The following is a 16,626-nucleotide window of genomic DNA, read 5'->3' on the forward strand; positions in this document are numbered from 1 at the left end:
CCGCGTCTCCTCGGCTCTTCTCCCACCCGCACCGGGCGGGGACAGAGAGCAGCAGCGCTCCCCGTCCCGGCGGGAAAGCGGCGGGGGCAAGCGGCGGTGCCCTCAGCGGCCGGGATGGTGGGGGGTTTCGGCTCACGCCCCCCGGTTTCCGTCTCTGCAGCCGAACACATTACCGGGGGAAGAAAAGCCAATTTGGGGGTGCAGGGAAAAAAAGAATTAGCGACTTTTTGAAGCGGCACCGACGCCCCGCGCCCCGACCGCCGTCCCGGTACACGAGAGGTCTTGCAGGCGGCGGCGGCTGCCTCCCGGCACCTCTGCCCGCTCTCCCCTGGTAACGCCCACCGCTGCTCCGGGCCCCTCCGCGCCCCCCTACCTTCCTCGGCGGCGGCGGGGGTAGGGGGCCGTGCCCCGGCATGGCGGCGGCAGCGCCCGGCGCCGGACTGGCGGCGTGCGGACGCGCGGCTGGGGGCTCCCCGCCCGCCGCGCCATGCAGCGCCGCACCGCTGCCGCCGCCCCCCGCCGGCGCCGGCACCAGCCACAGCCCCGGCCCTGGCCCCGGCCCCGGCCGCCCTCCGGCGGTAGCACCGCCCCGCCCCGCCCCGCCGCCATGGCAACCGCGCCCGCCCCTCCGCTCGGGGGAATACCGCGTCCTGTGCTGCCTGCCAGCCGGCATCCACCCGGGGCAGCGGGACGCCCGGCAAGGCTGGGGCGGGGGGATGCACGGAGGTGAGGGGGCCTGCCTGTGGCAAGGCCAGAAATTAAAAAAAGAGGTGCACAAGACGCCTTTCTGGTTGCAAACAGAAATATCCGAGGGAAAGTAGAAAGTCCCTAGCAAAACAGCACCAGTTACTCCAACAGCTTCCTGCTGCTAAAGGAACCTGTCACGACATCTGATCAGCTCCCAGACACTTCACGGGAAAGCAGCTGGCCAGGAAAGCCTCAAGCCTGCAAAACGATTTCCATCAGGTCATCTGTTCACCTGCACGGGGCCGTAATCCAGCTTCCTGTTGGCACAGAGATTTGCTTGGTCAGACCTAAGCTACCAATTAAAGCAAGGGAGGCGTCTGGATGGGAAAGTGGACTAATTCTTCCTACAGGTTCTCAGTTCCCAGGGTACATTAAAAATGTTGGGAAGGGGATTTTTCCTCTGAGTAGAAGTAGTTAGTAACATACACCCCAAGCTGGGAACCAACCGAACTCGCAGTGTGAAAGGCCACAGCTCCCAGCCCAAAGCCTCCCTGCACAAGACAGTAGCTTCGCTAAACAGCTGTGATGGCAATACGTGTTGCAGCGTCACCTTTGCAGTGGCTGTCCCCTAAAACACATTCTTTGGTGGGTTGTGGTCACATACACAAAAGCTCCCAAAAGGGAGAGACAGATGATGCCATCATCAGCTGCATCCTTGGCAGCTGGTTCATTAGTTTCAATTTATAAAAGGCACGTGTCCTTTGTGAAGGAAATGAGCAATCCTCTGTAGCTGTGTAATTACAAAAGAGGTTAATCCATTGCCAGGACTGACTCCTGACTCAGGAATAAGCAGGAGACCCAGCACTGCAATCGGAGCAGAAAGCCCAAGGTTCAGAGCAAGCCTGGAAGATGAAAAAACTCAGCAGATCTACTGAAATACCATCACCACCTCAGCAGGCTTTTGCTTATAATTTTAATTTCTTTTGCTAGTAGTGATGCACCGTCATGTGCCCTCAGATACTTCCATTACTCAAAGCACCAAGTGTTTCATTAATACCCCACTAAGGAAACCACTAATAATCATGACACTTCAACTGCCATAGTCAGGCTACCACTAGAAAGCCTTGGCTTTTGCTTAAAAATGAAAACAACATCACCAGCTTCTCTCATCATGGAAGCAAAGGAGAGGCAGCTGCCGCCTTGCAATGGCTGAAGTACCCCCCCCTGCACATGTCAGCCCTCTCATTTCACCTATAGCTTGATCCACCACACCAGTCCAAACTAAGGTAGGCTCAAAACCAAGATGGCAAGAGCCCACCTCAACTGTCAAAATGGATGGAGGAGTGAAGGCCCCCAGCCCAACTACAGGCCCCTTCCCCCTTGTTACTGTAGGTACCCGGTGACAAGAGGGAAGGGGCCTTTTGTCCTCCTCTGACGTAGCCCGAACCTGAGGGGACGCTCCTACTCAGAAGGCTACAGCCCAGTCAAGCTATTCCCCTCACAGGGCTCAGGTGCCATCCGTGAGGCGGGAAGAATCACCTCACATTCCTTCAAGGCTTCCGCTGCTGTCCCTTTAAGGGGCGGGCCGCCACCGCCGCCGGCGCTGATTGGCTGGCTCCGCCCACCTCCCTCCCGGGGCGGCCGTTAGCGGCCGTTAACGGCGGCGGGCGGGCGATGGTGGTGGGTGGCGCTGTGCGGCTGTTGCCGCTCCCGCGCCCCCTCCTCGGGCGGGCCGCCGGGGCGAGGGGGGCGCTGTCCGGTTGGGTGGCCGCGGGGCGCGGCGGGCTGCGTGCCGGGCGCTGGGTCGCGGTGGCCTTGGCGGTGCCCGCTGGGACCGGTTGGAAGGAGAGGCCGGCGCAGCGGGGGCCGGTGTGGGTAGGGGAGCGCGGCTCGGAGCGGCCGCCCCGGGGCCTGCTGCGGCGCTTAGGTCTGCTGCTCCGGTTGAGTCTGCGGGCCTGCGGGTTGCTGCTGCGCTTCGGCCCCCTGCTGCTGCTCTACCCACTGAGCCGCCTGTGGCCTGGTCTGGGCGCCCTGTGGCTGAGGCTGCTGCGGAGGGCGGCCGAGGCTGCTGGCCCCACCTGCATCAAGCTCGGCCAGTGGGCCAGCACCCGGAGGGACCTCTTCTCTGAGGCCTTCTGCGATGAGTTTTCCAAGCTGCATGTTGAGGTGAGCCCGCACCCGTGGGGCCACACTGATGAGCTCCTGAGGAAGGCCTTCGGTGAGGACTGGATGGGCATCCTCAAGTTCCAAAGCCGGGAGCCGGTTGGCTCAGGCTGTGTCGCCCAGGTGTATAAAGCCTATGCTGACCTCACGGCGATTGCCAGCTCCCAAGCCCAGGAGCTAGCACGACGCTCGGAGTTAAGGTCTGCTTTTGAAGCATGGGAAGTATCAGGCTTTAGAGGTCTCCTCAGGTGGCTGAGCAGGAGGAAGAAGAGGGGAGAGAGGCAGGACGAGAGGAGCAGGGAGGAGCTGAGCCCAGCAGACTGCTCCAGGGGAAGTTTTGTGAGTGGGGTACCACTTATGGAGCAGATGGCCAAACCACTCCTGACTGCAAATCCTTCATCAGCCAGACATCTCACACCTGTAGCCATTAAAGTAAGTAATACATCTGACCAGTAGATTTGTGAAAATGGAGTGTGCTGGCTGAGGCCGATCAGATTTTAATTCCCATGGAGATGAGTAGCTGGCTAGGGCCCGGCAGAGTGAGAGAAGTGATGCTTGTCTCCCTGGGTATCTTTTCTCAGCACTTTGGTTCCACTCAGCTGCAATCCAGACTTGCTGTGGCCCCAGCTCTTCCCAGCCTAGAGAGCTCGAGTACTCATACTGCCTACAGCACCTTTGATATGGCATGTGGATACCAAAATGCCTGCAGGGGCCCAGTTTATATTAAAATAACTAATATTAAGCTTGGTTTCACATTCCAGAAAACGAAGCCCCTTCTTTCCTCATGTGAAGAAATCTGGAACAGATAGGTTCTTTCCAGCAAAGTTTATTTAAAGAAATCTTAGATTGAGCTGTTCCAAATACTAGTTAGCACTGCATGGCATGGAGAGGGCAGGAGTGCAAAAGCAATGGAAAATGGCATTGGGTGAGACTGTAGGCTCCAGCATAGATATATTCCATTTGAAGATTATAATGTGTTTCTTTACAGCTTAATCCATGGCAAAATGTGCATTCTTCTGAGGACTAGCTGGGGAAGCCTTGTTAGCTCCCAGTTTTATAGGCTGGGTTCTGTCTATTTGGAATGCATCACTTTAGGTGATTGAAATGGACTGTCCTTTTTACAGTGTTTAGGGAGTTGATCTTGCCACTGTTCATTCTTGCGCAGGTCCTGCACCCTGGGCTAGTCCACCAAGTCCAGATGGATCTGTTTCTCATGAAGGTGGGTAGCCGCATCATTGGACTTCTCCCTGGATTCAAGTGGCTCAGCTTGACAGAGATCGTGGAAGAGTTTGAGAAGCTTATGATTCAGCAGGTGCGTGCCGTGCCATGGTCCCCACATACTGCAACAAAACTGCCCTTTGTCTTGCTACTGGCTGGCTCTAACTCTATTCATACTGCTAATTTTTAAAGGGTTAGATGAAGGCTTGCTTGTTCTTCAGTTATGCTCTTTATTCTACTCAGTCACATAATGTTATTGTAGGAAAGCTTATATGCTCACAGAGTAAAAAAAGCAAAGCAATGAAAAAATTTAACAGCCTTTTAGATTTAAAAATATTTTTCAGACTTTGAAAATTTTTTTTAGACTTTGAGTATGTTTTCTAGTGAACAGCCTGAACAGCTAGCTAGCCACAGTTGCAGTTCTTTTTGCAGCATTGTGAGAGATGAACACTGGTGAGAGACCTCTCCTTAGAAAAATAACCTCTCCAAACAAGTGCTCAGATGTGTGTTTTTTCCTCTTTAATCCTGCATATATGTTTGCAATCTGTACTCACTGGTCATGTTTGTTAGCACTGAGGTATATATATATCAGCATATTTTCGCATAAGTTAATAATACATTTTATATTATATTGTCATCAGAGTCGTAGTATCGGTAAAGTTAAGCTTTGCAAATCGATCTGAAAACATGTCCTGGTTCACTAATCTCTTCTAAAGACACAGTCCTGAAATGTCCTTACTACCAAACTTACCAAGACTTCACTACAGGCTTAATCAGGCTTATGTTTCTATTAAAATGAACCATTATCTGCTGATTTCATTTTTGTGCCTAGATTGCAGAGTCTGAAGTCCATTATAAGCTTTTGAAAGCCTTAATTCTTTTCTACTATTGCAAAAAATCTAGACACTAAATCTGTGTTGTAAATAATGCAGTCCTTGAAAATAATGCAGTCCTGGTCTTTTTTGAGATGCCATGCCTATACTAAGAGTCACCCATATTTCGAAGGTGCTGGGTTGTGGGCCGTCTATTACCCAGTCTGTTACTCTGCTCTTCCATCAAGAAAGCTATAAGCATGTAAGAAGCACAACTCTATTTTGTTTTCATTCTGGCTTTCTGACTAGTTTTGTTGGTATTGAGTATTGCACTGTACAGTCATATCCTCTTACAGGATCCTGAAGATCTAATTCTAATTGAATCTAATTTCCAACCTGCTTTTTCTTTTTCTCCCTTGAGATTGACTTACGCTACGAAGCCAGAAATCTGGAGCGCTTCCGACAAAATTTCCTAGATGTTGATTTTGTGAAGTTCCCAACTCCCCTTCGCCCTTTGGTAACGACAGATGTTCTAGTGGAAACATTTGAGGTAAGAATTGCAGGGTTTGGGAGCAGTGGTAGCAGTGAGAAGGCCCTTAGGAGAACATGCCAAGGACGTGTTTTTTTGAGAAGGAGCGATCAGAGGCAGAAGGATGCTTTTCTCTTATTTGCTTAGAGAGATTGGTGTCCTTCCTTAGTGTCTCTTCTACTCTCTTTGTTTGTAAACAGTGCATCCCAGAAGACAGGTGGCAGACAGCTCCATATAGAAGTGAACACTTGGCCTAAAACAAAGCAGACCAGCAGTGTGTCCAGCCACCATGTGCCTGCCTGTGCTTTGCAAACCAGCACCACGCTTCAGCTCTCCTTTGTGGTGCGTCAAAGCAAGGAGCTCGGCAATCTGACACTTTCTGATGCTTGCCTCACTTCCCTTGTGGATGTTTGAGTCACAGACCAAAGCTACTCTCAACCTTAGTTTTCGTGCATGTGATCCTGGCAAGAGTATTTCTGCCTCAGGCTATGTCACACCCTCTTTCGAAAGAACAAAACCTTGCTTCACTCATGTTCTCCATCACATTAGGTACAGCCTCTATCGAGCAGGTCCTTTCTAGGGTATTGTTATCACCTTCCCTCAACTCTGGGCACCTAGGTAAAGATGTGGTTGAAGGTGGGACACAGGGTGTGCTTGACTCCAGCTCCATCTTTATTTCAGGAGAGTGAGCCTATTTCGCACTACCTGCATGCAGAGATTGCGACAGAGCTGAGGCAGAGACTTGCAAAGATGGGCATGGACATGCTCCTGAAGATGGTAGGCACTTGGCTGAGGCTGGAAGGGAAGGTGGTTTTCCTGCAGAATCTATTCAGTTGGGGTAATAAGGCAATATGGCTCAAGAACCTGTTTGCTTCCCACATCTCCTACCCTTCTCCCCATAGACTCAAAGATAGAGCTGTGCCTTTTGGACCCAGCCCGTGGATGCCAGGTATCTTCTGGTAACCCAGGACTTGGGCTGCTAGGGCACTGTGCAGCTCCTGAACTGGCAGAGGGAGGGTCTGTACTTCATGTGCAGTGTCACACAAGGTCTGAGTAAAGCCTGGGCTAGATAGACCACTACTGTAGACTTTGACATGGAGCTTCTTCCACTGCAGAAGGGTGATCTGCTTGCACACAGTAGGATCTCCTACGCAATTTGATCAGTGCATTGCTTAGGAAACCCACTAATCCATTTAATGAATAGGCACATATTGCCCAAGTGCTATAAAGTGCAATGTAATTACCATGCTCTCTGCAGAGACTATGGATGTGACTCTCAGGCAAAACAGCTAGCTAGTTTCTTCATTTATTGACCCCTCCTCCAAAACTACCTTTTTTTAAGAAAGAACTAAATAAGGAGTAAAGAAAACAAATCTGGCCAGATTCAGCTTATGATTCAGTTTCTGGCTGTCTAGTTTTTTTGTAGTTGAAATAATTACAAATGATCTGGAAAGGAGTGTTGAAAGATGAGTGAGTAGCAGTCATGCCATTTCAGCACAGCTGGTCTCCAGCAGAAGCCATTTGCTGTGTTGCTGCCTAGGGCGGTGCACATTAGTAATGACAGCGAACTGACCAGAAATGAACCTGTGCTATTTGCCTGGGAGTTTTGGCATGGGCAGGTTTGGTTGGAATGAGCTGCTCTAAGACTTGCCTGTCCTCTAGGTCTTTGTTGACAACTTTGTCCATGCTGACCTGCACCCTGGGAACATACTGGTTCAAGGCACGGCCCACGTCAGCACCGGCTGCAAGGAGCAGACGGCCATCGTGGACCTGTGTGACACGCTCGTGGTGGAAGTGCAGCCACGCCTCAGGCGTCTCTGCCTGGTGCTGCTGGACGCGGGGATTGTAGCGGAGCTGCAGAGTGTGGACATGCAGAACTTCCGGGCAGTTTTCACAGCTGTGGTCCAGGGCCAGGTGAGGCCTCTGTCATGGGGCTGGGGAGCTGAGGCTGGGGAAGGGAGACAGCTGCAGAGTCTGATCGCTGAAGTGATATTTTTCTCTCTACTTTCCCTTCCAATCCTCCCTAAGAAGGGAGAGGACACTTGCTAGAGCGGAAGCTATACCAGACACAGGGATAAGATGTTCAGCTAAAGCAAGGAGGCTGCCAGAGTGGAGCGATTTCAGTGGCCCAGGAAACAGAAGGTATTAAATGGGAAGCATTGGCTGCCACTCTCTGATTAGCAGTGCTTCTGATGCAAGTTAAGATTGCCTGGGAGCTGCTTGCATTTCAGGCTGTTGCAGAATCTGCCAGATTTTGGTAGAGAAAGAGGAGGGAATGGATTAACATCTTGGTCTTCCACACACGTTCCCTTCTGCAGCCTTGCTGCTGGAAAGCCCGTATCCCGTCCTCCATTTTGCTGTTGCATCAGCATCTGTAGAGAAGAGGAAGCAAAACAGCTGTGGGTAGTGGGGTCTGACCTCTACCAGGCTCCCCTGTATAAGGGGAACTACTTTCTCCTCCTTCCCACTTACTTAAAACACACTCTCAGATGGATTAGAGAATCCAGTGCTGATGTCTCCTGTTCATTCTGAGAACAAGCATCTGTGATCATAAATGCAGGTCGCCGTTTCTCAGCTGTGGGTTGGATGGCTCACCAGTGTATCTCAAGAGGAACATGTTTTAACTTGGTCTGTTTGATCTGCTGAAGCATACCAAGGGGGTCAGTACTAAACCATGTATTCGGGCCCATCCTGTGCTGACAGACTTACTTATCAGCTATTAAGCAAAAAACCTGCAAACATTTGATTGCAAGTCCTTCATGGCTCAGGCTGGGTGTAATTCATGATCTACAGGTGAAAAACTTCCACAATGTCTCATTGCCAAACCTGGGGCCTCTGGCTCTGTATATTGCTGTCAGAGACATCTTCCAAGAAGAGCTAAAAGCCTCTCAGAAGTGAAGCTTGGGTATGGCTCCCCTGCTTCTTCACCAAGCATCTGCTGGTGTAGACTCAGCTCACTCTTCTTCTGCAGTTTGCAAATGGAAGGTTGGACTGAGCCCATAAGAGAGGTTAATAGATGCCCTTCTTTACACCATTATCTCCTCTGCTAAGAAGAAAATGCCAGTCCTGTGGGTTTTATTTTTCCCCGTGAAACTTCTCCTGTCTACCTTTCTTGTGGTCTACCCTACAAGACCTGCAAGAAAAATAAGCAGAAAAATGGCAGTTTTGCCAGATACCAGCTAAGACACTTGAACCAGTTCTGCTCTTCCTGCACCTGCTTCTGTTGATTCATTGGGTCTCCATTGCTGGAATGGGAAAGCATGGCCCTGGGAGTTCTCCCTGCACTGTGGCTCCTCCAAGGACCTTTGCAGCAGAGGCCTTCCAGGGACAATGATGTGCAGCTCCCTGTAGGCCTGCTGGCACCAGTGATCAAGTTCTGATTCTCCTTTTCAACTTGTTTCACAGGGGGAGAGAGTGGCAGAACTGATCCTTCATCATGCCCGTGCTAACCAGTGCCAGGATATTGAGCGATTCAAAGCTGAGATGGCAGAACTAGTGACCAAGGTCCGGGGGAACACCATTGCCCTAGGAAAGGCAAGTGCACAATGTCCCACCCTCACTTAACTGTAATTCAGGGCAACTTGGCTTTCAGAATGATCCATGTGGAAAGGCCAGCTCTGATTTCATCAGCACCACCAACCAGTACTGGGTGTTTTTAGTCTCTCAGGTGCAGCAAAAGTCCATAAAATCCTTGCTTTTTTATTTAGAAGGAAATAAGAATGTGTTTATTCTTTTTTTGTTTTGGGGTGTTTTTTTTTTTTTTTAAATCTCTTAACATCTGCAGTTCCCTGTGAGGAGTTGCTAAGCCTGATGTTACAACTTGCAGCCTGTTAGCTGAGGCCACCCTGGGCACTTCAGAGCGTGTAGTATGGTGGTATTGAGCAAATTAATGCATGTTGTGTACTGCTGTGAGGTCAGACATTCTCAGCCTTTCTGGCCTGGCAAATAAGCAGAACCATGTGTCACAGCTGAACTCCTTATCCTGGGGGGTTGGGGGGGAATCATACCTTGATGTTGGCTGTTGTCAGCCCTATAATCTTGTCCCACTACCAGAACCAAATGCTAACAAACACTTAGAAGAATCCTGCCTGTCACTCACACAGCTCAGTCTTCCTGACTACAGTTTTCTTGATCAGTTGTTAACTTCTTATGTATTCCAGGTTCAGGTGGCAAATCTCCTCTCAAATGTCTTTAAACTATTGATGACTCATAAGGTGAGGTCCTTTCACTGTCTGCCTTTAATAGCTGGAAGTTTATTTGGGGAGGGAGAACTACTGGGAACATGAAGGGCTTACAAGGAGGGGGACTGTGACTTCTGAAACAAACCACTAGTAGCGGGGGCTGCAGGAATGCATCCGAGTGTTGCGGGCATACTGTTTTCCAGGCCTTGATACGCACCCTACCAAAACCAATTTCTGTTTTGTTGGGTTTTGTCTTGATACTGCATTTAATGGTTGATTTTATTTACTAAAAGGAATGTTGCTGTAACACATAGTTTTTCCTATCTTTTTTTGAACAGTCATTTAGAAGCAGAAAATGAAATCTAATATATGTTCTACTTGCATATAGTTGCATGCTTTCTTCCCTGGACCTCTTTCTCAATATGTGGTTATGTAACAGCACTAGGCCATTTTACTGGTTTGTTAGAGGCCTCAAAAGTGAGGAGTTGCTCACAGAAAAGAGATTCCTTCTTAGAACTGATAGTATTTGGGGGACAAGCTTCCATGGGTTGCAAACAACCTTGAAAAATCAGTGGAGCTATGGTGGCCTGAACTAGAGGAGATGAGAAGGTTAAGTCAGCCACAGGGCTGCCCAGCCTGCAGAGGGTCCCCCTAAACATTCCTTAGTTAGCACTTTTTGTCATTGTCTCTTTAAGCTGGTTTCTAAACATGAAATGTAATTTAGGCCCTTACAAAGCAAGTCCTCCCAACTCCATGAATTCTTAATGACCTGGTATGCCTTGAAACAATCCTGGTGCCTGGCTGGGAACTGGAGTGTTTGTTCACATGTGGAGCAGAGGATCATTTCCTCTGTGATCTGTGGGGGTCTTTTTATGGCTGTTCAGAAGGTAAGCTCCCCCTTACACAAGTACATGTGTTCAAGTATGTTGGATACTACTGCAGCATATAACTGCACTAGCAATGGTGAGCTCTCCTAAGCTCCTGCTATTACAGTATGGAAGAAAAAAAATAATCCCCATTCTGCTTCTTGGAACTGAAAAACTCTTGGGTTCTCTTAGGGCTTTTACTCTGAAACTGTTGTCTTATTTTTGGGCCTGCTGCTGGATTTCAGTGAGTTCTGAAATGCCAAGTGATGGAGTTGCAGTATAGTTTCAGATGTGTGTATGGTCACTCCTGCCTCTTCCCTTCCCTTCCCTCTCAGCTTAGCCAGAGCTGGTACCTCTGTGGAATGGGCTCACAAGAAAAAAGGTCCACTGAGTTCATTCAGTTGCTTGTGATTCTAGGTGAAGCTTGAGAGCAATTTTGCTTCCATCATCTTTGCCATCATGGTTCTGGAAGGTCTTGGTCGTTCACTGGACCCTGAACTGGACATCCTAGAGGCAGCTAAACCACTGCTCATCAAAACTGCAGCTTCTGTCCTCGAATAGACTCTTGTGGCTGCTGCCGTCTCACTGTGCAGAGTTACCCACACCGTCCGTGAGCTGATGGAGAAAGAAGCTGAAGGAGAGAAGTTACATGTATATTGGGGAAATGCCATGCAGTGGTTACTTACCATTAACGTTGCCTTCAGTCGTTTCAGCCAAGCACCAGGCATGGGATGATTAGAAGGTCTATTCCAGAAACCAGGAAGACTTTGCACAATTGGAGAGTTCTGACTCATTACACAGCTCTACGAGCTAATGTGGTCTGGTAGTTTTTAAACTGACATATCATGTAGTTTAGGTGCACAAGATCACTGCAGCCTAATGAGAAAAGCAGTCTTACTTGTCTAGAAGTCTTTAAAAAGATGTTCATTGATCGTCTTTTTTGAAATATATCAGGTTAAATATTTAAAGTTAATTTACTGACTTATCTGTCACTGTCATATGAGAAATGATGTTCTGACACCACCTAAGCAACTAATTCAGGCTGAAAAAAGCCAATAAACCTGTCTGTCTTTTGTACTTCTACTTTCATTGTAGAAGTGTTTTGAGATCCTGCATGGAGTGGTCTGTTCTTAGTCATTTTGGCTGATAAAACCAGATGATTCAATCTGATTTTTTCAAACTTCCATACTCTAGCACAATCCTATAGGAGTTTGGATTATAAACAGAAAAAGAAAAGCTAATTCCATAATAAAAACAACTTTTTGGAATATTTGTACTGGTCTTTGTACATTTTTTTTTTTTCCCTGAACCTTAAAAAAAAGTCTTTTTTCTCTGTGTGCTTCCTTCCTACCACCCTTCCCCCTGCCCCCCTAGTCTCACCCTAGTTAACTCAAAACCTTAACTAATATGCAAATGCTTGGGTTTTTTTTCTAGCAGTTTGGAAAACAAGGAGTCTAAGCATTTTCCTAAGGAATAGAAAACACATTGTGAATGTTTAAAATCAAATAAAACCAGCAAAAGAGCTAGATCATACATGGCTTTTACAGTCAGTTATTTTAATATTACTATTAAAATTATTTTATGGCTGTATTTTAATAGTGAGAAACACAGTCTATGAATGATTTGAAATACTGTAATACTAAATATATTCCAAGATATACTGTCTGTGGAATTGCAGCAGCACAGGGTGTCTGCAGTGGTCTGTTTTCACATGGTTAAGCAATGAAGACAAAATACATAAGCAGGCAATCTGCTGGCTTACAGTGATTATAAAATAGTGATTAATGATATATAAATGAAGTCTGAAAAATAAGTTTAGATTCTGTGCAATAGATTTCATGTACTTTAATCATTACATATTTAATTTCCAAATGTTTAAGGATGAAAGCAGCAGTAGAGTTTAATATCTTTTAAGTTTTAGGCTTGTTTCTGTAAGTCTGGTTAGACTAAAACTCATAACTAGGTCCACTGTTGTCCTAACTAGCATGATTTTGCATAAAAGAGGACTTGACAAAGAATAAAAGCAAGCAACCCCCAAACTTTATGTTAAAGAAAATCTTGCGCTGCCAGCACCCATTTTCACGCAGTACTGTGCATGCCCCCTCCCATTTCTGCCCAGCTGGGGGGAAATGTGTGCTGCCTGGGCAGAGTCCATCAGCTGAGCAGGTCTTGGACACAGCCACTCGTGTTCTTGCTGAGCAAATTTCAGCCAACTTTTCCATAGGCTAAACAGAGCTTAAACCAAATCATAGAATTCCATGTCTACAATGCAAAACGGTGCTTTTTAGGTAGTTTCCATATATGCAGCAAGTTGTAATTTTTTCAGACCTTAATTTAAACAAACAAAATGTCAAAGCCTTCACCTTATATAAAGGTTCATCTTTCTTTCATTTTCCCTTTTTTTTTTAAAACAAAAATCTCAGGATGGTTCATGCATGTTACAGATCCTAAAGTTAAAAATACCCCTCTTTTAGTTATGAAGGCCTTAGAATAGTTTGTAAACATCTGGATGAGAGACTTAACTTTAACTGTCTTTTTTGGGAAAGCTGAAGGCATAGCCTCTCAGTTGTCTCTGGAGGAACACGGTCTGAGATTTATTGCTAAGAAACTGCTGGCCATTCACAAGATTTGGCAGAATTTCAAAGGAGCTCCCTTTTACAATTTTTCTTAATTTTTTAATTTTTTTTTTAGAAACTGCTGTTATCACTGGTGCTGTGTTCCTGTAAAAGGGGTGAATTTTTATAATACTTAGGCTTTTTGATGAGTGATGTGCCAGAAAATGTGTAACGTGTTTCTAAGTGTACACAGAATGTCAGGCAACAACCTTTAAATTTTGTATCTAGTTTGGTTCTAGGTATTACTTTAAACAAGGTATCACAAATATTATATATATTTTAGCATAATTTTGTGTAAAATAAGAACATCCTGCAACGTAGCTCTGAGTGTTCCAGCAAATAAATTGTGCCATGTCCATTCTCCTTTCCCAAATACCCATGAGAAAAGAAGAGTTACACTTCTCACTACCCAAAGCTGAGAACAGCATTCTCCTCTGTGACACAGCTGCTGTATTTTGTACCTCTGATCATACGAGGAAGAGGGATAGCACTTCAAGATATGACAACCATAACCTCCTCCTTCCCTTTGTGAATGAAGGCACCTCCACTAATCAGAGTACAGTGCACTAAAAAAACCTGTTCTCTCCTTTCCTGTTGCAGAAAACCATCACTTGATGTGCCTTACTGTTTTCTTTCAGGGGAGGGAAGAAGCCAGTAGTTTGTCCACGGGAGCAGCTGACGCCACGGGCTTCACTACGGCAAGTCAGTAATGCACTTACTTAGAAAATCAGGGAAGTCATGATCAAGTTGCACTGTGGACTCCAGGTGCTAACTATGTTTTACCCTATAGCCTGAATGGGGAACTGTCCTCCTATAGAGCTACTGGCTACCTTGGATTCTTACACCATTTGTTAACTGTCAATTTACCAATTAATTTGTTTTTGTAGCATTCCCCTCATTTATTCATGGTGAACAAAAAGTCTGTGTATTCTGACCAGGCGCCCTACCTGCAAAGAGATCCGAGTATCTTTCTGACATAAGATTACCTGCTTTTGGAGACTGTCAACTTGAAAATGAGATTGTAGGCAAAACAGATGCCCAAGGCCACCATTGGGTTTGGTCATTCTCCAAAGACAGGTATTTCAGAGAACAGATGTGTTTCTCATCACAGTGCCTAGAAAGGGTAGCTTGTTACCAAAAAACACATTCCTTTTTGCATTTTGGGCTTCTGTAAGTCATTCCTCCTCTAGGGGAGTGGCCTATGTATTCCAAGCAGTATGTACACCCTGACAGTAGAAGATCTGAAGTCCAAGCTGGAGGGTTCCAAGTTGTCTTACCAGGTTTTCGCTGGATCCTTGCCCTGTCCCCTACAGCAGTTTTGGCAGGAAGTAGCACAACCGTGTCATATGTATGGGGACTTCTTCCCTATGGATCTCTGCAATTCACATGCCATGGGACACTTGCAAGAGTCAGTTGTTAATAATGGAAACTGCAGTGGATAGTTTATATTGTATTTTAGCATGTATATTTTCATTGCTGCAGTTGTTCGGGTTTTTTTAACATCCAGCTGGTCTCCAGCTCTCCTTCCCCATATTTCATGTAACATTAACATAGCAAGGTAAGTCATATGTCAGGATCATGTAACTACACTTCCTATTTTATGTGGTCCTTGACCTTAAAGAAATGTGCTCTTCTGGCACTGCTCTGGAAGAAATGCAGCAGGGCAGAAAGTTCCCAGAATTCAGCAGCGGCAGCCTTTTCAGGCCTGTATTTGATTTCCCTGCAGGCTTGTAATAGCAGGTCATAACCTGTGCCAGTGCTTCCACCACTTCACTTGACAGAGGTGGACTAGAATAGTAACTCCAGAAAGAAAGGCATGTAAAGGACAGAGCAGTGAAAATGCACTCTGGCTGCAAAATGCAAGGGAGATTAAAGACTTCTCCAGGAATCATAATTCCATTTGCAACACCTGCACTCAAGCACCTAAGTTCCAGCATATTGACTCACGCCTACAAGACACAGAGCAGGTCTGTGAACTGCTCAAGGGCCTGCTTACCCACTGTGCAGCTTCCTTACGCTAGCAGTGATGCCCGGAGCATCAAAAGATTCTGTTCTCTGAGGTACTGCTGGAGGTCACAGAGCTTTTGGCCTTCTTTTTCCATCTTCCAGCGTGAATAGTCTCTGCTCTGGAACACTCTCCCTTTGGCAGCCTGGTGCTGTTTTTGTTGCCTGTCTTTCTCCTGTGATTCTTGTTCCAACGTTTCCTGCCGTGACTGCATTCTGCTCCTGAGAAAATCCTACATAAAAATAAAGACATTTACAATTGTGCAGCCAGCTTTTGTGCTGAATTTCATCCACAATTATCACTGGAAGACATCAGAAATGGGTATAATCTTTGGAAATTCATTCTTTGCATGCAGAAAGACACCTACTGCAGAGATGGAGAATTTTACTTCCCCTCCTTCATCTTTATGCGTGTGCCAAAAAAATGTAACCCTTCATTTATTTTTCTCTACATGATATAATTGTATTGGATATAAAACAGGTGAAAGACAAATACTCTGGATGGTGCCACTGCTGGAAACACAGTAGTATAGGAAAAACATTTCTGAAATTGCCCTTACCAGCCTTTCTTTCTCTTGTTCAAAGCGCCTTTCATTGATTTCTGCCTGCAAGTCCTCTCTCTGCAAACACTGTGTCTTTAAGAACTGCAGCCTCTGACTTGCCCTCCTCTTCTTCTCTGGCAAGAAGGATTCCTTCCTGCTCCTCTCTGCCCCAGCAGCCTGGAGCAGTGCCACGTGCTGCAAAGCTCTATCTTTGTGCTCCAGCTGTTTCTCCAACCTTTGCAATGTTCTCTGATGCAATCGCTGCCTGTTTCCAAAACAAAATTTCTCAAATTTCTCAGAAAGAAAGAACAGTAAAAGAAAAAGACAGTGCATAAGACACAAAGCAGATATTCTGACAATCTGTGCTCAGTTAATATTCCAGGACTCTTTGTTAGGTTATGAGGGTTAAATCTGTGTCCTGAACAGAGGTGGCAAAACCCTCAAATGGGCTGGTGCCTGATGTCAGCTAACTGCAGTAATCTGTTCACCTGGCTACATAACCTGGTGTGGCTGTGAGTTCTTGGCCCTGAAGACCAGGATCCAAGGAAATGGATTGTGCAGACAGGGCTGTAGGACTAATCCAAACAGCTGGGTGGCTATATGTATTGGTGGTGGAGCCATAGGGGCAACAGAAGAGATGGAAGGAGGTGGGTCATGGGGGCAAGGACCTGCTAAACTTAAGTAGACTGTGGGGCCAGGGGCAGGGAACAGGGATTTGGGAGGCAAAAGCACTTTGGGTCTGAGGACAAGATTGAAGGGAATTTGCCCTTGGTGGTAATGCTAAAGGCAACGAGTCCATGTGTACCCACTCGCCCGTACCTCAAGCATCAATTTTATTCCCATTAGTAAACTACCATGACCACTCTGCAGAGACTAGCATAAGCCACAATGCGTGATGTTCAGAGACTGAATGAAAGCACCGGGGAGTAGACATTACCAACCTTCCTACATTTACTACAAAAAACCAGTTAGCTCCTAGGCGTCACCTCTGGTTGTCCCTGTGCAGTTG

At 46.9% G+C, this 16,626-nt stretch overlaps 1 protein-coding gene across 1 annotated transcript; it reads left to right on the top strand.

Moving 5' to 3' along the window:
• Positions 1–2,361: 2,361 nt before the first annotated feature.
• Positions 2,362–11,672, top strand: ADCK2 (aarF domain containing kinase 2). The gene is made up of 8 exons (XM_059816955.1): positions 2,362–3,282; positions 4,016–4,162; positions 5,302–5,430; positions 6,091–6,186; positions 7,072–7,323; positions 8,815–8,943; positions 9,570–9,623; positions 10,874–11,672. The coding sequence occupies exons 1-8, from the start codon at positions 2,362–2,364 to the stop codon at positions 11,015–11,017; spliced, it is 1,872 nt and encodes a 623-aa protein (XP_059672938.1). The 3' UTR covers positions 11,018–11,672.
• The last annotated feature ends 4,954 nt before the right edge of the window (positions 11,673–16,626 follow it).

Source organism: Gavia stellata, chromosome 4 (assembly GCF_030936135.1).
Source record: "Gavia stellata isolate bGavSte3 chromosome 4, bGavSte3.hap2, whole genome shotgun sequence".
Lineage (NCBI taxonomy): Eukaryota > Metazoa > Chordata > Aves > Gaviiformes > Gaviidae > Gavia > Gavia stellata.

What these genes read in the sequence shown, in the direction of transcription:
- ADCK2 (XM_059816955.1), top strand. Translation starts at nt 2,362, where the DNA reads ATGGTGGTGGGTGGCGCTGTGCGGCTGTTGCCGCTCCCGCGCCCCCTC. An exon ending in CAGCTGTGGTCCAGGGCCAG is followed by an intron (nt 7,324 to 8,814) that starts GTGAGGCCTCTG and finishes CTTGTTTCACAG; the next exon opens with GGGGAGAGAGTGGCAGAACT. An exon ending in AACTATTGATGACTCATAAG is followed by an intron (nt 9,624 to 10,873) that starts GTGAGGTCCTTT and finishes TTGTGATTCTAG; the next exon opens with GTGAAGCTTGAGAGCAATTT.